Raw genomic sequence first — 24,815 nt, 5'->3', positions numbered from 1 at the left:
ACATCCTTGATTCTTAGGCTTTGAGAGAATAATTGGTACCTCATAGTCTCCCCTTTTTTGCACCAATTAAAACCTGCAGGTGCACTAATGTTGTCATCTGGAATCTTGCTGGTACATCAGAGGTTATTTTCACCAAATGTGTGCTATTAGTAAAATCAGCCCATCAGGGGAATAGCAAATGCTCTGTTTGTTGTTACAATGCTCTCAAGGCCTTCCAAATATTTTACTAGTTCAAGACCAGAAAATAAATCTCTACCTCCAAAAGTAAACACAGGGCATCATAAAAAACTAACTTCAATTGGAAATATTACTTTCTCACTCACTCACTCGATGTATATTTGAAACAGGCAAATCATTTCTTCAGGCCTGTCTCAGATTTAAAGGCCAGACATGACTGTTAAGGTCATCTAGGATCTCCTGCTGAACACGGTCCACAAAATTTCTCTTTATTTCTCTTGAAAAGCACTTTAGCTCAGGGAGAAGATGGGCTTTCAGAAAGTACAACAACAAATTAAAGACTCTCACCAATCTTGAGATAGGTAGCAGAAAGCAAGAACCACTGATGTCAACAGCAAAAACACGCTTTGATTTAAAAGGGCTGAAACCTCACTCACAGTTCCAGTGAAGGAAAAATCCAGTTTCTCCAGTGACTAACCACCCTCGCTACAGAAGGGCTTCCCTGCACAATGAGACAATGGCTTAAAAGTACTAGAAGTGCACTGGCTGAAAGCTCCCCAAACTTGTTATGATTCTTTTTTACTTTTTTTTTTTTTTCCAGCCTATTAAATGATGGGACTACAGTAGGCATCATGGCACTATATGCAGGGCAATATATCTATTTTTAGGAGGAACAAATACCACTATAAGTGATGAACTCCCAACAATACTGGCTGAACTGGAATTTGGAAAACTGAACTCTGCCACCACTCCTGAAGGAGCTCCCCTCCCCAGCCTCTACAGAGAAGTGTCAAATATCTCCATTTTTCTTAGCATTAGAGGTCAGTCCTCATGTGAGACTCAACTGCAGTTCCATTAAAACCTTGCTAGACTTTGGGTAATTATTTAATTATTGAAAGAATGATTTTTTTTTTGCAGCATATTTCACAGTTGAAGAAACTTGACATTGAAACAGTAGGACACCCAACACTTAAGCGCAGACAGGTTTCTGTTTCAAAGTCTATGGCACGTAGCCCTGAAGTTTGGTCCCGAGTCCTTCAGCACCTCTAACAAGGTGTCTTGTCTGAGCAGGATGCCTGAAGTAAATAATGGATTAGCGATACCTTCAGGGCACAGCCTTATTTTGCAAAAAGCAGCCAAGTACACTTTCAAAGGAGTGGGATCCCAGGAAGAATTCTCTTTTTGCCAAGTAGGATGAAGACGCTACTGCCACCCAAACAGATCTGGGCAGAACGTGTAACGGGGCAGCCAGGGAACAACACCATGGCATTCTTTAACATGGCACCCACCTCCTACCATCTGTGGAGCACAATGTTTGTACCACACCCTTGTTCTGAATATAGGAAAGTGAAAGGACATTTCCTCCATGCCCCAAGTGTTTCCAAGGCACCTGTAAAAACACCTGTCCCCATCCAGCCCCCTACAGCTTTGGGTGTCAGTTTTACAAAAATAAGTAACTAAAATGGTGTTTGAAAATGTCTTTAAATAGTTTGTTCATTTTAACAGTTGTTGAGCTGAACAGAAAAAAAAGAAACAACTGAATTCTTAACAACTTTTTACAGCCAGAGGTGACTATAAATTCTACAATGAAGAAGTGTACAGCTGGGAAGGAATTCTGTTTTCACAACGTGCAATTCTGATTAAATGGCAGCACTTTTCCTGAACACATTTGCACACCTCATATGGAAACACATTGTCTAATACTCTCAAACACTTCTTATTTCACCATTAAATATGTATAGAATTGAATAAGGAAAAAGCCCAACCAAACAAAAAGTATCAATAAACATAACAGACTGTAAAACCCATATAGACAAATGCAGTATTAAGTCAATCCTGACTTAATATACTCTACATGAAACATGTAAGTCAAGATTTGACTGAACTTCATGGACTTGAAGATTTATATATATATATATATATGTTTAAGGGGCTGAGAGGCAGAATTGCCACCAGAAACTTGAAAATAAACACAAAATGTGGCCCTCAACTACTGTCTGGGCCACTCAGGAAAGGGTAGAGTTGGTTATTTTTCCTCCTGAAGTGGAATTCTGTAAATGTCACTTGGAACTCCAAGAAACTTCCTTGAAATTCTAGATAACGTTTATTATACTGCAACTGGAGAGAAGGGGGTCTGAGGGTAGGGGCAGAGCATCTGCTTATTCCTTCTACCTCATGAATCGTCAGCAGCCATGCTGAGGCACACAGGGACACGCCAAAGTTGCGACACCGGCAGCAAAGACACTGCTACATAAACCGGGCAGAGCACACGCCTTGGGCAGGGTTCTGTTCTGTCACACCAGGGCTACCCTCCAGATAGGCAATTGCCCTCCAGGCAGAACAGTCCACACCACACTCTGAAAGACTGAGATCTCCAATAGATTTGACAGTTAATTGCTTTTACTTGGTGTAACTAAGACCAGAGTCAGACCGCCTAACTCCCAAATACCCAGATTAGAACTGGACGTTAACTACACATCCGTTCAATTTTCTGAATGGATCAGCTTGTGAACTAATAAACAAGAATCCTGCTATCTCATTTTCACATTTTAGAGTATTTACCAGCTTTACCTTGCTTACCCAGAAGGCTCCAGTGAAGCCTCCAGGGGCTAAAGCAGGAAGGACAGGCTCCAAAACATCCGCAAAATATTGTAATGTTCTGTTAAAATAAAACCTTTTGTGTTTAACGGCAAGAAAAGGTCTTCATTTTCTGCAGGATTCTACAGCTGCCAAGATGTCTTGCAAAATGCTGTTTCTGTTTTCCTTACTAACCTAGAGAAAGAGAAATTAAAACTGATGTAATTTGATGAATAACCTCTGTATCGGTGTTTACTTCAAAAACAAACAAAGCAGAAATTCAAACGCATTTCTTTCTCAGAGGAGGAATGATGAGTGTCAAACACCTGCTGCCTTCTGCTACTGAGAACATAATAAAGCTAACCCCACAAACCTGCATATGAAATTGAACATTCAGTGATGTTTTTGATTTAATTACACATTTTTTTTTGCAGTATTATTCAGGGTTTGAATAACTAGCAAGAATCACTCGAAGAACCAGCATGTACTTTTGTCATTTACTAGAAATCCTTTTTAATTACTAAATACAATTTTCCTACTACAAAGTGGAGTCCTTATGCCTTCAGTACTTGAAAGGGTTGTATTTATTAGGATAACAGACCTAGACAAAAACATCTGCAGTGAAAAAAATTAAAGCAGAAACCTTAACATTGTAGGACAGAAACACTTTGAAAAAGAAATAAGACTACCTGAGAAAGCTGGGGGGCTTTTGTAGCACACTAAGGTACACCTTTGGTTGACCAGTCCATGGAAATGTTGGGCTTTAAGACCAGTACATGTGAAAATCCATATAGTCCAGTGTCCTGCCTTTTGCTGGGCCCATCTGCATTGCAGCACATGCAGATTACTGTAAACTGCCAGGCAAATGTTAGCACTTGCTAGTCAGCTCAGCTCCCAGGTGCCGCAACGATAGAGCACAGAGCTGGGGGGGCCACAGAGGGAGCTGGGGGTGTAAATTACCCCTTCCTGATAGACTGGGTCCTGATACAGAGCCCTGTGACCCACAGTGCCAGGCATTACTAACTCAATCAAAACCTGGGGAGATGGCTGGGGTGGTGAAAGGGTTAACATGCAATTGTGAAGTGTCAGCAAAAGCCTCATTTTAGAAAGCCTAAGAAATTTTCCCCACTGTTCAGATCCCTGCAGAGAGGGCAGGAAGAAATCAGACAAAGGCAGACGAGTCAAAAAAAAGTAAGGGAGTTCATATTTTTAACAAAGTTTGAGAAATGCTGTTTGACAAGGAAGGAGAGACACCACACTACCCATGGCACAAAACTCTCCACCAGCAAGGTTTCACTGCATTCCCTGTAGCTGCATCTCAGATCTGAGCACAAGGGTTTGTATCCCTTTCAGTACTACAGTCAATACTAAGCAGGAGAGAGTATTATTGTTATTTTTAAATAGGTGACAGTCCTACCTGAAGAATTTGGGCCTAGGAGCCTACTGCTATGTACAGTCACAGACAACCTATGCAAATGCAGGAAACCAACTTGGAGACTGCGGTCTCACCTACATCACCTGAATTCAAGAGAGCAGATCAACATGGGTCTGATGAAAAAAAGAAACCAAACCGAAGAAAGGGAATGAAAGGGAAGATCTGCCTGAAAATGTTGCTGTCTTTATCGAGTATCATTCCAAGCCTATTATAAGATAAACAGAAAACCCCACAGTAACAATAAGAGCCAGACAACAAAGAATGGAACAGCTCTTCCGTAAGGCCATTGAGACACCCCAAGGTAAACAAGGCACAGAGCATAGATCAGCCAAATTCTGAATCTCACAGCAAGTGTCTGATATCCTGACTTTCAAAGGACCTTCAGAACATTTAATAGCTCTTCTCACTGTCTCACAGCCAACAAAAACAATACTACATTTTATCTATCCCTTTTCCATACCTCCATGCCAGAAGCCCAGTGAGAGCAGCAAGGAGAAAGTGCCAAGTGCTGGGAAATTTTCACAACTGTTTTACAAAGGCTTTTTGATAGATATAAGTCTCCTCTTAAGTTGTGGAGACATTTTGTGCAGGCAGCTTTCCCAGAGAGAACAAATCTCCCAGTATCACTACTGAAGGTACAAACAGACGGGTACATTTTTAGACAGGGAGTTGAAAATAACTGTGGATGCTGCTTATACTAAGCGTTTAGGTAATCGGGAAGAAACTACTACCTAGACTCTAAGCAAGTAACTGCAGAGGACAAAAGCTTTCTTCCCTTACTTGTTGAAAAAAGTATTGTCAAGGAAACCTCTCTTGTACAGTCTGTTCAAATGGAACCTTTTCTTCCTCTGATCCATTTAATTATTTCTTTTCTTTCTTAGAAGGCATATATGCACCCGAACTTCACTAATGGGTTTAATGGAATCAACATTAATAGATGGGAAAATGGGAGAAAATGAAGATGTGCCAGCAGCTAAGGGTAATCTGATCCTATTTATAACATTGTGTCTGCAAAACGACACAGACTTGGGCCGTGCAAAATGAGCCTCTGTAGTTTCATTGGAAAGTTTAGCTCTCAGCAAAATGGAACTGGGCAACAATGGAAAGAAACGTGTTAAATATCAGAGCTCCTACAGTGAAGTGCTCTAAACATAATAAACATTTGGGACCAAATGCTCGGCTGCTTTTAGAGCATCTGGGCCCGTTTACACCAACTGAATACGCTTTCAAAGCAGAGGGACTGTAAAACCCCAAACAGCCGTCTCTCTGCAATTAGTGCCAAACATCACAACTGTCCTTGTGACACTAAGAGAAGGATGAGAAAACTCTGCTGAGTTACTTGAATGCAGCCTAACTCTGTATTAAGTAACAAAGCAGGCAGAACTTTTTTGGAAGGTAGCCACCTACTTCTGCACACTTCCAGGCACCATAAAATTTAGTAAGAAATAACTGACCATGAGCATTTGGGCACTCCAGGTTCTCACCATGCCACAGCCCTTGAAGAACAGAGATGGCAATTCCGTATTTACTTCAGCCAGTAACACCTCTGGCTCCCCACGGGCAGGTTCTGCTCCTGCTCACGTACACGTTCTAACTAGCCAGGAAAGAGCACGCAGCGCGTCACTGCAGCAAGCGAGGCAGACGCTCTCCTGCACGAGCCTTCAGCACAGGAGGTCTCTGCCACCCTGGAACTGTTGTAGTCTGTCACACGTTTCACATCCATGCTTTTGGCTAGTGGATTCACCGGAGAACTCTACTTAAACAGAGAAACCTGCACATCCTAATCTCAGCAGCACAAACAGGATGGCTCATTTTTTTTAGTAATTTTTTTTTTTTTTTTTTTTTTGGTAGAGAAAACATTGCTCCATTGAAATTTCAGGAAGACTTTTGCTGGCTGCAGCCAGTACTTAACGGAAACATGTATCGGCAGGTAGACACAGCTAAGAACCTGGGGCTGAGTGGCACGTGCCCTCAGAACATCACCTGATAGAGAGCGGAAGCCTCAAAAGCTTCTTGAAAAGCCAAATGCTGTTTTCTAGCACTCAGTTTCCTCCCCTGAGAGGGCCAAGTGCACACTCCTGCCTCGCCATGACTGCGGCCAAAGCACTGAATGACTGTTACTTTCAGTAAGGCATTCTCCATTCCCTCTTCCCCAGTCCTACCACTGGTAAAGCAAGTCATATAAAACTCCCATTGGCGTGCATCCCTCTTCAGTAGCCTGACAACTAACACACATCAGCTTGCCAGTGGGAAACCTGAGGTTTTATCTCCAAAAGCACTGGTAGGAATTGAATGCTTACACGAAGAAAGGAATTTTCTCTCATCTTTGCTCCTAAGATTGCTTTAGCACTTAATTAAACAAGTATTTAATTTAAAAAACAGAAATTAAAGATGATGATGGGACCACCAATTAAAAGAAAGCTGAGGAACTTTTCTGAGCACTGCAATTTTATTAATCTCACTTTGAAGAGAAAAATAAATGATGGAGCCTTTGCTTTCTCTGCAGTAATTAAGATCATCCAGTATAAAGTTGTTGAGATAGTGTTTTTGCCTTCCTCATTCATTTGGATGCAAACAAAGTATGCATTCTCACTGTGGCATGCCTCTGATAAAGAACAGGCTGCAACAGCATACTGCTCTACAGCATATTACCCCCGTTAGTAAGTAAGGATATGTAAGTCCCACTTACTGAATTTATAATTTATAGAGATACACAGTTCAGTACTGGATATGTATCTTTATTCTCTACTACAAATAGTATGCACTGAGCAGACATATAAATCAAAGGAGTGGGGGCTGCGTTTAGCTTGGTTTTGTTTTTGCATCCAGGACACTTACAGATGTTAAGAAAACCTGATGCATGTATTCTCGTGAACAAGCTATGTTTTGCTGTGGTAAGTTTTGAAAACCTCCCTGTAACCTATCAGAAATGCACTTTGAGGCCACAATATTATGAAAATTACGTCTATAAAAATAACATGAGTTCCAAAATTGCTTCACTGATTCCAGAAAAAGTACACTCCATTTATAAGTGTCTTTCTTCTAGAAATCATTTCTGCAAAATCGACTGCTGCCTTTTTCTGCCCCCCCCCCCTTTTTTTTTTTTTCCTTGAATATGATTACTGGCAATATTTCTGCAAGCTATTCTGAAAAAAAAAAAGAAATCTGACTGCATTTTAAAAGATTTAACTCTTAGGAATAATGAATACTTATATGGCAATAATACTATAGCAAGAAAACCTTTTAAAACAACTGTATCATTACTTCTACAGCCCCTCACAAGCAAAGCCAGCTGTGTGAGACTGCTACAGTAAGTGCCAAATGTGATTTTTTTTTTTAATAAGGTGAACACCTGCCCATTAAGTATAAAATGGAAACTAAAAAACTTATTTCATACAAGCTACCCACAGCTATCATTGGTAGTAACAGTTAAGTTTTTAAACAGAGCCAAATACAAACCAGCAACCTAGAACAGAAGGCTCTTTAAGGATATTAAATATTACTCACATTGAACACTTTAACATCTTTCCTACTTCTTATTTCTTCAACAAGATCCAGTGGCTTTCCCTTAGGTATTGGAATAGTTCCAAGCACCATGGTCCCCGAACAAGTCAGCGTTTGACGAACAGCTTGAATAAAAGCCTGGCTGAAGAGCTCCATTTTACCAATCTCATCTATGACACAAATTTTTTTCTCTGCATCATTGCCATGGTTTACCTGTGGGAAAAGTGTATCAAGAGACTGTAAACAACACAGAACTTAGAACAAGCAACAGGAATAATTTCTATGCTAATAAAAAAAAGGACCTCCAAACCAAATCAATTCAATTGCAATACTGGGGAAAGCGGCTGCTGGTAGCTGACAGACTTACAAATCTAACATTTCTATTTCAGCACAGATTTTTGGAAAGATAAAAATACACGTACAGTACAAATACCAATTACAATATGAAACAGCCATAATATCAGTTTTTCTTCAAAGTAGAATTCTCACAGTGGTCCCACACGAGCTATTTGACAATTAAGAATTTCACTTTGGTTACTAGCACTCTCTAACCAGAAGGACACCAATTTTTCAAAACTTCACTCTTCCCATCAAATTATACATTTAGAATAGATCAATATCCACACCACACAAGTATTAAAAAAAAAAAAAAAAAAAAAAAGACTTGCATTAAATCTAGCTTTGGAAGTTTCTCCTCTTGTAGCTGGATCAAAACTAGAATTTCTCTTTGAACAACTAGCTTGCTTCAAAGCTATCTGGATAACAATCAAGACGCTTCCAAGCCTCTCTCACATTAGAACAGTCACATATATTTCTTTGTCAAGATATAGTTTACTCTATAGTCCTAGCTCACCCCCTGGATCATAGATAGGATAGGCACCGTACTAGCGATTAACCACATTCGTGGCATGTTTGCGTTCTTCATGAAGTGAATACTGTGCCGAATAGTACCGTGCTGCTGACTGGTGTGAGCAGCAGGGAAGTCTAGGAAAGAACACAAGTTCATCCCACTGAGGGAAAGGCAACTTGGAAAGCTCAACAGAGAAGGAAGTACCCTCTCTTGGTAAAAGTAACCAAGAACGTACTCCATTATTTATAGAAGTGAGGAGGAAACCACCTCAAGTCAAAACGCCACTGTAGATCCATGAATATATACCAATATAAGCCATATTATACAGAATCTAAAAAAAAAAAACAAAAAAAAAATCTAAATGCTTCGCCTTGTGTATTTTGCTTCTGGGGAAGTGGAAGAACTGTGTAAGATGCATCCTAAAAATCTTTTCAAGCTAAGTCCCTGCTGAGTAACCGTTTTATCTAAAATCCTTTCACAGATCAGTGAGCTAAAAAGCCAATACTAGTCACTAGGTCACACACTCAGAAACAGAGCATTCTGCTTTGAAAAAAAATCCTCAGTCCTGCCTGGTAAAGTTTCCAGAACCAGAGGGATCATCCATTGTAGGATCTACCCCTGTTCTCACTGGAATGAAGGAGATCCAAGCCTTAAGAGCTGAAGCTGTTCTCAAAACTAAATGGGCACATGCCCACTCTGTGCTGCTCTCTGATCAAACTTGACCATACCTGTGACTCTCCTGCCCTCATTCTTCATTTGCCTCTTCTTGTTTCAGTTCTATGATCTTCCTCACTCTCCTCCTCTCCCATTTTGTGCCACCTACACGCACGACCACATTCCCATAAAACTGATTAATAGTGCTTTCAATGAGAACAGGGCCATGTACTGTCCGACCCTGCTGGCCCCTTTTATTCTTCTCTTGTACTTGCAGAAAGCTATAAAACAACAAGAAAAATTCAATACTGCTAACACCCTTCTAGCAAGATCTCTCCTGGACTTCGTATTAATGCAGCAGTAAAAGGATTCCAAGTACAGCACTGGCTTAATGAAGGCTTATTAAACTATCCTTCTATTTACTAACATAGTAAATCAAGTTACAGTAAAATTAAACATATAAAAATTGTCCTATTTTATTCATATTTCCTTTTTCCCTTGCCCACAACGTCTCTGCTTCCCTACTCTCAGACTTTAATGTTCCTTGACAAAAACAAGAATCAGATCCTCAATCTCATTTTTGCTCCTTGCAACTCTTTGGCATTTTGTTCTTTTGAAGTTCATTAAGCAGTGCCTTCTTCCTTGGCCCCCTGAGCTTTGGCAGTGTAGAAAAATCACAATAGGGTTTTCGTAGTAGTACAGTTCAGCAGCTGCTGCACACTGTTTGTGATATGTTATTGCCAAAATCAGATCTGTTCTTGTTTAATTTTGGAGAGGGGAAAGGTTGGACTGAGAGAGGAAGGAGAAGGAAAAAGGCAGTAACAGAATGTCAGAGGAGGATAGGAAAAAGACTGTGTGGAAAGTCTTTTCACAGGCAGAGCACTCCTTGTGCAGCAGGCTAAATCCTGAACTATCACACTGCTATTTTCAGTTAAAAACTACCAGTCTGCAGGTACTTAGACAGTAGTCATCAAAAATAACCACTGGTTTCAAGAAACTAATGCTTCTACTGGAACAAGATGGGAAACAGAACAAAAGGGAGGAAAAAAGGCTGTAAAGAAGAAAAGCAGCAGCAAAAGCATTTTTCTTTGACCCACTGACTCCATCCAGTTCTGCATGCTAAGCCACTTCTACATTTTGTTTGCTTTCCAATATACAAGACAGTGGCATAGGAAGAAACCTCCTCTCAGCCATTTCTCAGGCCAAGGAGGTCCTGCTCACAGGACAATGTCGGATTAAGAATTGAGGTGGGAATTGCAATCTCTCCAACACCACAATAAGCACAAGAGAACAAGACAGATTTGCCCCACCAGCTTCCTGACCCTGAAGTCAGACAGAAGCAGTGATAACCAACAAACAAGCCATTTATTAATATCAAAAATTAGGGCTCTAGAAGGGCCTTCCAATAACACCTATTATCATAAAGCATCCATTTTTCAGCAGCTTTCATAGAATACTCACATTTCTCAGCATCGGTAGAACCAACTGCTCAAATGAAACAAGGTCTACAACATATTGTCCGACCCGATATTCACGTCTTGAAGTAGAAGAATCAGAACTAAATTTGAAAGAGAGATACACAATTCCTTCTAAGTGTTAAATTTAGTGATAATACACTGCAGTCATTTCAGGTGGATTTATGAGAAGTTATTAAAGTCAAATCCCCTTAGTTCTAAGAAAAGGAAATACACTCTGTAATCCATCCATTAAGTCATACTGCAGATACCATTCTTTCAGATAATAAATATACCACAAGATACCTTCACAACTATGTAAGCTCAAATTTGAACAGTGTACGGAAGGACAATGGGATCTAGAAGCCATTAAGTTTATTTACACTGAAATCAAAATACACGCCCGCAGCTCAGATCTTTGAATTTGGTAATGTGACACTACAGACAGCACCACAGCAGTACCCCAAATTTCCATATGGCCTATAAAACCCCTAACCAATCTTGGAAAAATACTCAGTTTGCATGTGCTGCATCATGCTATATCCTAGGTGAACCTTCTTTATTAGCAGTGTGCAAACTATTTAGTCAGATCAACTATGTCTGAACGAGGTGCTAACGTCACACCAGGACCTAGACTAAGTTTTGCATAAAGGGTGAAAAGCTAAGTTTAGTGAATCAGGAGAGACTGTGAGCCCCTCTGCACTTCAGAAGCATCCTTCTTAGTGGGGGTCTGAAACCCTCTTTTTCTTAAAACTCCCATGTCGGTTTTGTGGGCCAGTCAGTGGCTCTTTAAAGCAATGTCATATGCAATTTCCCATTTATTTTCCACTTCCATCTCTATAACTTAGCTGGTGGAAACAAAAAATCTTCCTCTCTGCCTACAATAAGCTACTTGCTGTATCCCAGGGACTTGGCCTCACAATAAAAGGCTCAGCAGTGCTTCCTCTATATTTGGTGTAAAATAGGCAGTAAGAGAAACACCCTTCCCTAGCACATTTTCAATATTTCACTATGCAATATACTCACTGTCTACAAACACAATACAGGTTATCAGTCAGGACACAAGAACTGAACAAAGAACCTGACCATGAAAGTCATACGTGTGCTGGAAATGACCTTCTGGAAGAGCATTTAACATGTTGACAGACCAGAGCACAAACATAAAACAATAAGCCCCTTACAGTTATTAAAACCTCGGTACCTGACTCTAGATAAAGGTCCTCGTTCTCCAGACAAAGTGACAACATCAAATCCTGTTCTCCTGCCACCTTCTCTAACTTCCTCGGTGTAAAATCCATCAACAGGAACGCCTGAGGATTTTAGAGCTTGAGTGACTTTCTGGATCAAAGTAGTCTTTCCAACCCCTAAAAATAAAGATAAAACAAAAAGCACACAGCATTATTCTCCTACACTAAAAGCCTATTTCTAAACACCACAGTAATGACTTCGTTCAGCAGGAATATTGATTACTTTTTTAAGTTTACAAATTGGTTTTTTTAATGGTAGGAAAGAACAGAAGCACCTTTTGAGGTTCATCCTGTACTGACACTGTCATGTTTCATTAGCCTTTAAGAAGTATGTCTACAGTGAAGTCAAAACAGAATGGTACAAATATCCAAGGAGACCACTGAACTTGTTAGCTTAGATAGTGCACAGGTAGACCTTAAAGCTTGCCCCAAGACACATAAATATATGAGAGCCCTACTGTTACAGAGCTGATATCCAAGCTAGCTGAAGACTGACTGATGAATCTCCCTTTCTACCACTTCTATTCACTACTTTTTAAGATCAGAGCTGAATTCATCCCCTTTTTAGATCGTAAGGTCAAAGCTGACTGCTATTACCAGGAGCCTAGCTGTCACAAAGGACACACTACTTCCACTGATGTCCTAGAAATCAGAAGCACCCAGTGTCCCCGACATATCGGGTCCTACATGGCAGAAGGTATTTCCAAAAGAAGCAGCATGCTTCTTATAGCAGTTGAAGCAAGAGAGGTTTTGACTAGATACAGGGAGCAGCTTCTTTATCTCAAGGACAATCAAACCCTGGAGCAGGTTGCCCGAAGAGGCTATGCAGTCTTCACATTCTTTGAGGTTTTCAAGCCCTGAGTGGATAAAATCCTTCAGCAACTTGGTCTGGCCTCATAGCTGACCCTCCTTTACACCTCCTGAAGTCCTTTCTCACATCAATTATCCTGTGGTCCCGTAATCCATTTTCTTACCCTAAGACATATCCCCAAAACCCTCACCATATGATGTCTCCTAGCACAGTCTGATGTATCTTCTATGACATGAATGTTGGCCATGTTCCAGACATCCTCTCAGTTCCCACAAAGGAGCTATTTCTTCTCCTTTGCCATTGCACAAGTACATCTCTTGACAATCTCCTTTTAAACTCAACTTTATTGCCTCTCACAAAATTTAGTGTTACTACTTAATTTTTAATCATCGCTGTAAAAAAAAAATCAGAAGATAGAAAATATCCTGCAGAATAAACCTTCAAAATCCTAGAGACAAGGAATATAGACCAAGTGTGAGGTGCCTAAAAATGTCAACAGAAATCATTCCAATATGCATATACCGAATTCCTCCCTCAGATTTTAAGTAGACTTAGGAACTACTTTCTTAACAGTCAATATCAATGGCAAAATATTCTGTGGCTTCAAGGGCACCTAGTCAAACTATTAAGCAAACTTTTCAACACTGTAGCCAAAGGGATTCCTGACATTTGAAAAATAAAATGACAAATGTGGCACCACCAGTATCTACCACCTTCCCGAGGCCTTGTTTCTGGACATGACTTTACGCTAATTTGTCTAAATAGATTTGCTATCTCTAATTTGGTTACCTCCATTCAGTAAATTGTCAAAGAAAGTGAAAACGTTTCAAACTAAGTTTAAGAAAGCTTAACATTATGCATTTAGCTAATCAAAGCAGTACATTCACCTTCAGTTAAATGGACAGAGGGGAGGCCTAAGCAGGCCTAACCTCTGCCTCCCCCGGAGGGCTGTCTTTATTCAAATGAATTGAAAGGCAGAATGAAGTGGGTGGAATGTACTGCTATCTCAGCCTAGCAGTAGCATTTTAAATTAATTCCAGACAAGACAGGCATCTGCAATAGGCTCACAGAAAGGAGAGTTAGGCCCACTGCCTTACTTCCAGGCCACAAAAGAAAGCTTTGCAATCGTAACTGGCTTATTTCTTCATCAACCTTATAGTTCGACCCTCATACTGTATCCCGTTCTACCTCTGCAATAATCAGATTCCCCTCTCATGATAAACAACTCCACTGCTTCAATCAGGGCCTGCCCATCTGGGACACCAATTATTACCCTGTAACTGATCATTTAGGTTTGGAAGCACTAAATCATTACAATTAAGTTACAGAAGAGATGAATGCTCAGAAATTATTAATGGTTGCGGTTTAATTGAAGCAGGATTAGCCATACCAGAGTTTATTTTTTTCCCCCCTTTAAGCACTTCACAGCCCCGCCGGCGGCCGCCTACCTCCAGGCCGGGCCGGGCCGGGCCGGGCCGGCCGGCCGCCCCCCCCCCAAGCCCCGCTCCGCTCCCCACGCTCCTCCTGCCCCCGTTACCTGGGGGTCCCGTGAGAAAAACGTGCTTGGCCATGGCGGGGGACCACGGCCCACGCTCCGCCCTCTCCCCACCCGCCACCGCCTCGCCTCGCCCCGCCCCCGGCCCCGCCCCGCCGCCCTCCCCTGCCCGCCGGGAAACGCCGGCCGGGTCGCTGTGCCGCGGAGCGGCCTGGAGCTCTGCCCCCCTGCCCACCCTCTTCCTCCCCACAGCGGCGCCGCTGGAGGTGCTCGCCCACGGCCCCGTCCCGGCGGTGCCTGGCATGGCGGCTCGTGGGGCCTTGTGTCGCAGCAGCCGACGCGCCATTTTAATCGGCGGGTGCCAGAAGGGTGTCAGGGGGCGGCGGCGCCCAGGCGGGGGTTTGCGCGCCAGCCCCGCCAGCCGCTGAGGGGAGCCCGGCCTCTCCCGCGGAAACCCGCGGGCGGGGGTGGCTCGAAGGCGGCCCCGGGCGGGCGGTGTCTGCCGGCGGGCCGGGGCCCTCCCGCCGCGGGGCCGGGGCCCTCCCGCCGCGGGGCCGGGGCCCTCCCGCCGCGGGGCCGGGGCGGCTGGCGCCGAGGGACGGCGGGCCCTTGCCGGCTGTGGCCGCCTCCGAGGGTGGCCCGCTGCCGTGGTATGGCCCAGAAAACGGACGTTATCTAAGGTTAGGAGAGGGGAAAAATTTTCCTAAATGCGGGTCAGCGTTTTCTTAGTCCAGTCGTCTTGACCTATTTAAGTTCTGAATATATTAAGAAAGCTCTCTCTAGAGCTTTTTACCCGTTTCAGTAAACAAGGTGATCCAGGATGCTGCAAACCAGTCAAAAGACGAATGGGTTGTCGGATACCTCAGTGGAGACAGCAAATGTAACTAGGGGCTTAATATACAGCGAGGGGGTTGTTACAGAGCTGAGCGACTTGGGTCAGAAATGAAAAGGCTTGGCAGATTTAACAGAGGCACTGGTAGACATCTGTCTGTATCCCAAAACGCCAAAGGCATGTGCCCGCCTTATTTAGGCTCGAGCAATGGTGGAGCTGGAAGAGCAGGAAGAAGGATTTTTGTGTGGAGAGCTGCAGTGCCCAGGCAGAAGTCTGGGTGAAGTGATGCCCTGCCACCAAGGCCTGCTGATCCCTGCCTGGCTGTAAGCACCACAATGGTTACCCAGAAATAATGAGCTATGATAGGGATACATCCTGGTTGTTGCTTGCTTCAGCGAGAATGGATCTCTTCAGGTTCAGCACGTCTTTGTGGGGCTTTCATTTTCAGTGATTTCCCAAGGATTTAAAGGTTATTTGTCACAAACATAATGAGTATCCTTTTCAGCCAGATGAAATGTGTAGATCAGCAGGTAACATGTACATCACAATAGACAGGTATTTCCATAAATTGAACAAAATATTTCTGATGTGTACATCACATATGACCACTCTTCCTTGTATTGTTTTTTATTCTTAGCAGGATGAAGAGCAACCCTCTATTTAGAGGGTCTGCATCTTTAAATATATAATACTTTCAGGTCAGCTAGGGTTGGGGTTTGTGTAGAATGGTGGGTCATCTAAAAGCATGAGGGATGCAATCAGCTATTTCACTGTATAATGAGAGTAGTCTGTACTACTCTGCTTCTGAGGAAAGCAAAAGTTTCTTTCGGTCTCTACTTACACTCCAGTAAAGGGTCAGCACTCCTGTGAGGTAGAAATTATCACTACTTTCAGAAGGAGAAATTGCAATAGATTTTAATAGGTGGGGTTGATAAATTACACGTTTGGTCCCTTGGGTGGCATGGAAAACCAGAGCTGATGCCTAGGATCCCAAGACAATACAGAGGGAAAGGAAGCTTGCCAGTAGGAAATGTGGGGAGGATGCTTTCCTCCTACCCTGAAGTCTGGTGCAGTATTTTAGGATGGTAGAGGAGTATTTCTCTTTTGCTGAGATTTATAAACCAGAACCTTTTACAGCTGCTGTATAATTGCAAGTGAAACACTTCTGCTTTATGTAATAGGCTACCATTTAGTCAAGTAGTAGGAAACATGTATCCTCTTCAACTGCAGCCTCAAGGGAGTTGAAATCCATATTGTCCATTTGCCAGAGGAGTATCCTTATAACCAAATTCACAGGCTTTTCCTATTAAGGCTGAGACAGGGCACAGCTGTAGATTCAAGCTGATTGGGACAGACAGAGCACAGTTAAGATGCTAATGTAGAAGGGGAAAGACCTAGTTTCTGCCCTCAACAGCATTGTATAGTCATTGGATATATTATGTATGATCAGTACACTTCCATTTTATGTAAAATTTGGGGAGTCATCAGAAGCAAAATTTAAGTGTTACTTCCGAGCAGAGCAGAGATTGTTCATATCATAGTTTAGAACATCTGTACCTTTCTTTGGCCTAACTACTTCACTGGATCTGGCCAGAAGTCATTTCAGAGGAGAGGTCATAACTCCAAGTTACTGTTTGCCTGCTCTTTACTCTCACCAGTAAGCAGATGTAGTTAATTTACCTTGCTCTTAAACATAATGACTTATTCCTCATTTCATATGAGTAGTGTGGAACATGTTTCATGCTTAAATAATTAAAAAAATTTGACTGCAATGGCATGCTTCTTGGCGGGATAACATGTAGATAACAAAGACAGCTTCCCATGCCATCTAAAATGAAAACTGCATTTTTATAGTTTATATTCTGATACTTTGGTTTGTGTTTTTTTCAGGAGCAATGAAATGGTGATGTTTACTTACGGTTTCCTGTGGGTGTTTGTCAGACATGTTTAATCTAAAGAAAGAACCACAGAGAAGAACTGCATGTTTACTAGATGATTAACACAAGAACAACGCTTTATAACTGGCTACTTCACCCTTGCCCTGAACTTCCTGTACAGAGCTTACTGTGATTGATTTTACAGGTAGGTTTTTCTATATAATATTAAACTATTTCAGTCTATTGGCTGGTTGCCCAGGCAGGCCACATAAAGAGACCTAGACAATGTTGTTTTGTTTGACATAGAGTTTTACTAGGTTTTATAAATCAACCTTTCATTTTCAGAAGTTCATGTGGAGATTTTTAGGGCTATTACTACTGTTTGACAGAACCCTTGATTTCTGGTACTATATTCTAAGAACCATTTCATCCTATTTTCAGATACAGTACTCTGACAGTTATTTCACTCTGTGGCTAAGACCTTGGTCTTGCAAACAAAAGTGTAAGTAAAGTATTTAAACCCTGATGCTGCAATTTAGCATTACACTTTGATATCCATTGTAATTTGTACCATAAAATATTCTCTCCTCTGGATGCTCTGTCTAGGTTGAAGTAATTTACATGCACCAAGACCATGAAGAAGTTAAGCCAGTTGTGCTTTTGTAGAGTTTTGATGTTAAGAAGACCCTATGTTGGGTAAATGAATTGGAAGTTTTATGTATATTTTGTCAAAGATTTACTACTTGCAGAAGTCTGGTGCCTGGAAAGGACCCCCTCTAGAGTGCCAGGGGCAGGCTGTGATTCTGAGTGACTTGTGGAGACCTTGGAAGGAGCTGCTAATCATTGTTACAAACTGTTAGCTAAGCGTGGGGAAGCCTGCATTTGTTGCTGGATGTTCACTAAAAAACACTTGGGTAGAGTCCTAGACCTGTATGTTGAATGGGGTAAAATTAATTAACTGCAAGTTTCCAGAGCAGTGGCTAAGAAAAGAGGTCATATGTGATCTTTATGATACATTCCCTAGAGTAGAAGCTGGAAGGAATGAGATTGTATCTACCATCTCTGACCTGCACCCTCAACTGGGCAGTCGTTTACATTTCAGCACTTAGCCTCAAGAAAGGCTCAGTAAATTGTTAGAGTTTCAGCCCTTGGTTTATATTTGGTATTAGGTTTGGGGTTGTTTTTTTTTCCCTCATGGGAGAGAGAATGTTTAGGTTGAAACCCTTTTCTTGTTCTCCAACAGAACTTGTCTTTTTGATTCATGGTACCTTAAGTTTGTAATGCATTTTGCTTACGTCAGGATAGGGAAGTACACTTTATTTTTTTTTAAGATTTAATTTTAGAGCATTGCTTATTTTGTCCTTGTTCTTACTTGCAAAAAATGCTCCTGCTCACAGTTGGTGGACCTAGCAGTATGCCACTGGCCATCTAATGATATTAGTGATGGTATTTCTGACTTGACTTTGTTTTGCCTGTGGAATAATCATGGCATCAGCAGGTGCCCGAGAATAAGCACTGAGCATCTACAGCCTGCCAGTTTTTAATTTTAAACTTCCTAGAGAGATAAGCCATTAGCTATATGCAGGGCCTCCTCTGGATGAAAACTGTGGTACTCCCTCTATCAGTGATTTATCTTCGGATTTTTTGTGTGTGGTTCATGCAGTAGAAATCCTTTGTGTTCCATCAGTGGTTGTGTTCTCCAGAACAGAAGAAATTCCTAAAAGTATTTCCTGGAAATAGAGACATAAGAAATAAATTATATCAAATGTTGTAAATATCCTCTATATGGAAGATGGAGAATATTTGTGAAATTCAATTTACTGTTGTAAACAGAGACCAACCAACCTTCAAAGAATGTAGTCCTTTGTCTCTGCTAGCATAGCTTGTGGAACCTCCCGGGCAATTGTAGCCAATTTGACAATGAGGAGAAAGTAAAGAATCTAGTAAGTTGCTATATGTTTTTTTTAAACACATGTCTGGGTATAAGGGGAAGACCCTTTTAATGGTCTGAGGGGAATTATGCAGCATAAGCAGAATCCTTATGAGGCAGGAGAGAAGCCACATAGAGCTCAACCCATAGCATAAATCCATAGGAAACCAGGTTTCACTGTTCCCATTCTCGATGAACCAGTTTGCTTGTTTGCTCTTTTCAGTAATCTCCCACCTCCTACTTCTTCAAAAAGAGAATAGTCTCCTTGAAACTGCATGACATTTTGTATGGTATTCTTATATTTTTAAAAGAAATAGCAAGAAGCATTCACTCTGGAAAAAAAAAAAATCCAGCTTGGTTGTTATGGGATGATAAAAATAAAATTACTACGTTAATCTGTTATTTTGACATAAATACTCACCTGCAGATTTCAGATTTCAACTGAATACTGCTGTCTGTTAGATGTCAATGGAATAATCTGTAATTGAGGAGGAACTTCACTGCAGTGGAGAATAAATTTGATTGTATGGCTAATTTTTTCAGCTGCTGCTTTTTAGGGTGTAACAGCTTTGTCAAGAAAATGTCATTTTTGTGATTGTTGGTTTACATAGTCAGGAACATAAGTGAATTTCTATATTACTTTGAGTGACAGCTGGCAGAGTGCTTGCTACAAGCTGCTGTACTGGAACAAGTGCATCAGGCAGTAATTCCTGTAAGACAGTTCAATCAGTGAAACCATAGGATGAAGTGAATACAAAAATCACAGGAAACTGAAGCAAATTATCTCCCACTGGGGCCTAATCTCCTTTAATGCAGTAAAAAAAAAAAAAATCAAAGTTAACAGGCATGAATAGTTAAGAGAATAAGAAGAAAACCTTAACCAGTCCAACAAGCTATAGATATACATGTATTTAGAAGAATGTAGTTTTCAGATTTATTTCTCTCAGAGATGTTCCTTTTTTGATTAACAGCTTTTATGCATAAAGGATGCAGTGGTAAGCCCTGCAGTATACTGGTGGACAAGTGTGAAGATGTTCTAGGAAGGCCTTCATGTTTCTTTGGCATCTGCACAGAAGAGGGCAAATATGGAGTGATCATGTAGGCTGTTAGGAGCTGCTGAATCTGGTATCTTGAGAGAGGAAAGGCAGCTCCTGCTCCATGTTCCCCCATTCAGCCAGTAGTGAGAGTGAGCACGTATTCCCAATAGACACACACCCCCACACAGTGTACATATATAAATACACAAATGATTGGCCATGCAGGTCAACACCGCCAGAAAACACAGCATAAACAGTAGCAGTGGATTCATCTTGTTCCCTTCCAGCTGATCGGGGTGAAGCCCTTTAATAGAAAATATACATACCTATATACATACACATATAATATATGGATCCATGCAGAAACTGGCCTTAGCCACTCAGTCTGTCCAGTAGCTGGCTCCTGGCTGGCTTTTACTCTTCCCAACTGCTGGCAGCTGGATGTACAAGCCCCTGAGGCTTTGCAGCCCCACTCCAGTTGCTGTTACACCCTCTTGTGTATGCACACACATGCACGCACTCACGCACAGACAGGCACACTGGATCCTCAAGGAACTGGCCATAAACATTCAGTCTATCCAGGAGCTGGCTCCAGATCCTCTTGTCTCCAGTTGCCTTGTGCACAGACACATAAATGCAAACGAGTCTCTCAGCTGACCCACAGATTTCACAGCCTCTCCAGGAGCTGGCTTGGACTACTGGATTCCTCCAGTAGCCTATTTTCAGACACTCTGGTCTTTCCAGTATCTGGTGCAGTCTTGTGGCTACTTTGATACCTGGTTCCCAAGCCTCTTTTTCCTACTTGCAGGGTAACCCAGCTTCAGTTAATGAGCATGCATAGACAAGTGCACCCACAAACTATGCACATGCTCTGGTCTCTATGATTGCTGGCACCCCAGACACACTGGTCAGTATGACCTTTGGTTCTCACTTCAGTTGCTGGCAATTAGACCTCCATATGCTCCAATCTGCTGGCACCCCAGACATAGTGGCCCTTATGGTGCTCTCTGCAGTTGCTGGCACTTAGACCCCTCACTCCCTCTAGTCTCTGCAGTTGCTCTTATGACCTGTGGTCTGGCTCCAGTTGCTGGCACTTAGACACACAATGGCACACAGAATAGAGGGTGCCCTCACCCAAGAAAATACTTTAAAATGGGGCTTAGTAATAAGATGGGACAGACTGAGCTGATCAGGTGCAGGGCATGGACAGATAAGAGTGATGACCAGCAACCTGTTTACATACAACCAGCCCCTTTTATCCCTCTATTTTTTCCATCCTTGCTTTTCCCCCACCTTTTGTTCATCCCATAAATCTGGTGCAATCCCAAAATTTTCTTCCCTTACATCCCATAGTGAGTCGCATACCTCTGTAGGTGGTAACCTCCCTCAATCTGTAAGGTGTTCTGGGGGAAGTTTTCCACTGACTCACCTTGAGAGGCTCCACACCCTGCCTGTGGGCTGATTCCTGTCCTGTGGTGGCTCTGGAGAAGCTGAGGCAGGTACCTCTGATCAGGTTATCTGGGTTCGCCTGCCTGCCACCGTACCTCTGTGCTCCTTTGTGTGCATGGAGACAAGCCTTTAATCACGACTGAACAGATGAGGTGAGCAGACAAGCTTTTTTCTGCCCTCCCAAAGCATTTCAGGAGGCAATACAGTCTATCCCACCACTTGCTAGGTAAAATTACTTCAGTCTTTCATAAATGAGCAAAAGGATCCAATGTCCTGTCCCACTGGCTGGATCTGTAGGTAGTAAAGTTCTTCACTGCCTGTCATTCAGGTTTGGTTGCAAAACTAGATCTGCTCTTGCTCTGACTCTGCATATTTACAATGAATTGCATTGTTTTCCCCCATATTTGTCATTTTATTGCTAGCCATTCTGTATCTTGAAGTACTTCTGTAATGCTTGCCATTCAGCTTTTGTTTTCTTTCATCCTGAATAATTTAGCATAAGCAGCAAAACTTGTGACTTTACTGTCCACTTTTGTCTATATAATTTGTGATGAAGTTGAATAAAATAACCCCTAGTGTATATCCAGATGGATATCTGGTGATGAACTTCATCACTGTGAAAAATGTCCATTTACCCCTACATTTTATTTTCTTACATTTTATGCAGTTATTTATCCATAATAAGATTATTCCATGGTGGTTTGTCTCTTCAAAAACCTTAGATGAGCAACCTTTTCAAAGGCCTTCTGGAAATCCAAATAGGCTTTGTAATTTGGTTTACTTATTTTCATGTGCCCCAACAAAATCCAGGAGATCTGTGAAATATGACTGGTTTCTTGCCAGGACCAGAGACCACATTCTTGTAGTGTCTCCAGACATGGGTAATGTCAATAGGTTGATTCTTGCTGGTAATGAGGAAAAGCAAATTATACACCTGGCCCCTGAGCTTCAAGAATTTAATTTCCCAGACACTCAGTGTCCCATTTGTTTTTTAAATTAGTTTTTAGTTTCAAAAGTTATTAAGTCTGAAGAAATGGAGAGACAGCATAACTACAAAATCTGATTTCCATAAACCAGGAAGTTTCTGATTTTTTCAGGCTTACTCATACTAGTGATACTTTGAAATTATTTCAGTTAGATTTTATTGTCCAGTAGGATACTAATCAGCATAAATGAAGTTGGCAGAAGGATCCATAAATTGTTTTCTTGTTCTTTTGTATACTCGGTTTGATTTAAAGCTTTTAATCATTCAGGGTCAGCAAAGACCATTATGCACATCTACTCATATCTGTGTTATAACAGATGCCATGAAATATTACCTACTTATTCCGTGTGAAGCCTAATACATTATGGTTGTTTGAGGGTTTATCTTTTACAAAGCTATGCAAGTGGGATGCTGAGGAATCTACCAACACATTTCAGTAAAATATTCCAGCAGTTAATTAGCTTAATTTTAAATTTACATTTTTCTTCCTGTTCAGATTTTTCTAGCTTTGTTTTTCAGCCAGTGAATCTTCTTATGTCTTTGTTTAATTAAAAGCTACTAATCTGATACTATGTGTGCTTACATTTGTGCCAGTATCAAAGAAATGCCTGTACATTTCACTTGTTACATCTCCCCCCTCACCCTAGTTGTTAGTTTAAGGGAGATACTGTATCCTTGCTCTTGTTACAAGAACAAACACATTTTCCCAAGAAAATTCAGTCACTGGTAGTTAATTTTCTATTCCTTCTGTCATGGTTTGAGCCTGGTCAGCAGCTAAACACCACACAGCCATTCTACCAAGAAAAGAACAAAGGAAAGAAATTCTACTTGCTAAATAAATTCTTTTTAGTGCCACCTGTGGTTTTGCCCAGCTACAATGAGGAAAGACACAGAGAGTAAACAAACAGTCTCTCTTGTGCTAAAATCTATACAAACTCTGGCATGTCTGTCAATCATTTCTTGCCTCATGTGAAAAACAAAACCCTATTTCAGCATTAGCAGTTAATGGTATTGAAATTGCTGAATAGCCAATTCAGCTCAATGTTACTAGGGGGAAAAAAAAAGTAATCTGAGCAATCAGATGGATGAAATTATTTTTAAAATTATAAAACCATCTTCATGGTTACCATTTGCTTTAGTTACTATTTTTTATCATGTGTTTTCTAGCTTAGCTGCATTTGTCATGTTACTGGTAATGTAGTTATATTTAATTTCTCCTATAAACTCTTGTAGAGGGCTGTGTATAATTCTGTTTCTGTTATTACAAATTCTGATTCATCAGTTTAGATTGTTGTTCTGAAGTCCTGGTTGCTAGGAACAGTGGTTTGCCTCTTTGCCAGGAATTGAGGATTTTTTTTTTCTTCCCAGAAGAAAAGCTTGTTATTTACTTGTTTGTAATACGTGCTTTGCCTGCATGACTGATATTTGGATCCATTTGTAGTTTAGGTGTTTTTCAAGTAAAAATCCTTCATGAGTGAATCAAGTGGATCAACACCAAGTGGGTCAAAATATCATAGCAAGGCAATACATCTAACATTTAAAATTTAATAAAGGATGGATCCCTGCCTTATGACCTTGTGTCAGAGACTGGCCATCATCCTGCAGGCACCTGGATTTGTATTCAGTCTTGCCACTGTTAGTTGTCATAATAGGTCCATGGACCAGCAATACCATGGCCTGTTCCTAGGAGTGGTGGAAGGCTCCTTTCTTCCAATCCCATTTGAAATACCTACTTTTGCACTAGGAAACTTTCCCCCATTTAGTAGTATTCCTATTTCAGAGGGGGGGAAAGTCTAAATCTTTGTTAACTTGGAATTAAGTTTAATGGTTGGAAAGTACATTTTGGAAAGTAACATCTAAAGGTCACCTGAGCAATCTGGTGTCAAAAGGAGATCTGACTACTCTGACTTGTTAAGCTGATGGGAGATGATGTGACAAAATCCTTTTTTAATTAGGGAAACCATGAAAGGAAGAAGACATGGGGGTGGGGGGAACACTTAAGGCTCAGGGAGATGCTCTCTTTTCCCTCAGTCATAAGTCTCCTGACCCATGCTCTTAAATTAATAGATCAATGATTATAGTATTTACCTGGATTGTGCTGTAGACTAGTGTTGTGCTGAAAGAATAGCAAGAACAGTTCTTCCTCTGTTCTTGTCCTGAGTGCCTAACCTGTGGGCAGGGCCTTTATAGGTAGGTAGGTTGGTTGGTTGGAAGGGTATAGCCCCGGGTCACTTGAACCCAAGGCCAGAAAAGCTTTATTGAGGCTTTGCTTCCCCTTGCTGAGTGAAAGTGGAACACTTTCCCTGCTTGGAAACTGAGTTAAAGGAGTTCAGACTGGGTTGGGGCTTTTTGCCTCCTTATTGTACCATAAAGTTTGTTGCCCTGTGACAAAGTGAGGAGTTCAGTCTCTGCTTTAGGCACTTCCAGGGCCCTGGCCTCAGCCCATATCCACTCCCACAAAGCCCCACTGAACCCTGACAAGTGCAAATTTACCCCAGCCT

The 24,815-nt window shown here is 41.5% G+C and overlaps 2 protein-coding genes across 8 annotated transcripts in view; one reads left to right on the top strand and one right to left on the bottom strand.

The window, feature by feature from the left end:
* Positions 1–2,559: 2,559 nt before the first annotated feature.
* On the bottom strand, positions 2,560–14,327 carry NTPCR (nucleoside-triphosphatase, cancer-related). Its single transcript, XM_042795743.1, has 5 exons — positions 14,247–14,327; positions 11,853–12,015; positions 10,659–10,755; positions 7,697–7,906; positions 2,560–2,949 (listed from the first exon to the last, which is right to left on the bottom strand). Exons 1-5 carry the CDS (start codon positions 14,278–14,280, stop codon positions 2,881–2,883), a joined length of 573 nt encoding a protein of 190 aa, XP_042651677.1. The 5' UTR covers positions 14,281–14,327; the 3' UTR covers positions 2,560–2,880.
* Positions 14,328–14,374: 47 nt separating this feature from the next.
* The window catches only part of SIPA1L2 (signal induced proliferation associated 1 like 2), a 280,300-nt gene continuing 269,859 nt past the window's right edge, over positions 14,375–24,815 (top strand). For all 7 annotated transcript variants that reach the window (XM_033009216.2, XM_033009207.2, XM_033009226.2 and 4 more), the window contains exons 1-2: positions 14,375–14,884; positions 16,927–17,118. The gene's annotated coding sequence lies outside the window, so the exon portion shown is untranslated. The remainder of the gene's footprint in view (positions 14,885–16,926; positions 17,119–24,815) is intronic.

The sequence above is a fragment of the Tyto alba genome, unplaced genomic scaffold (genome assembly GCF_018691265.1).
Source record: "Tyto alba isolate M040663 unplaced genomic scaffold, T.alba_DEE_v4.0 Super-Scaffold_22, whole genome shotgun sequence".
Lineage (NCBI taxonomy): Eukaryota > Metazoa > Chordata > Aves > Strigiformes > Tytonidae > Tyto > Tyto alba.
The sequence above is the reverse complement of the archived record's forward strand: the minus strand, read 5'-3'. Positions and strand labels throughout refer to the sequence as shown.

Bases quoted from the DNA above. Each gene is read 5' to 3' on its own strand.
- NTPCR (XM_042795743.1), bottom strand. From the start codon at position 14,280: ATGGCCAAGCACGTTTTTCTCACGGGACCCCCAG. The intron at 12,016-14,246 runs GTAACGGGGGCA...CTTTATTTTTAG, and splicing joins TTTTCTCACGGGACCCCCAG to GGGTTGGAAAGACTACTTTG. The intron at 7,907-10,658 runs GTGAGTATTCTA...CTTTTCCCACAG, and splicing joins TTCTACCGATGCTGAGAAAT to GTAAACCATGGCAATGATGC.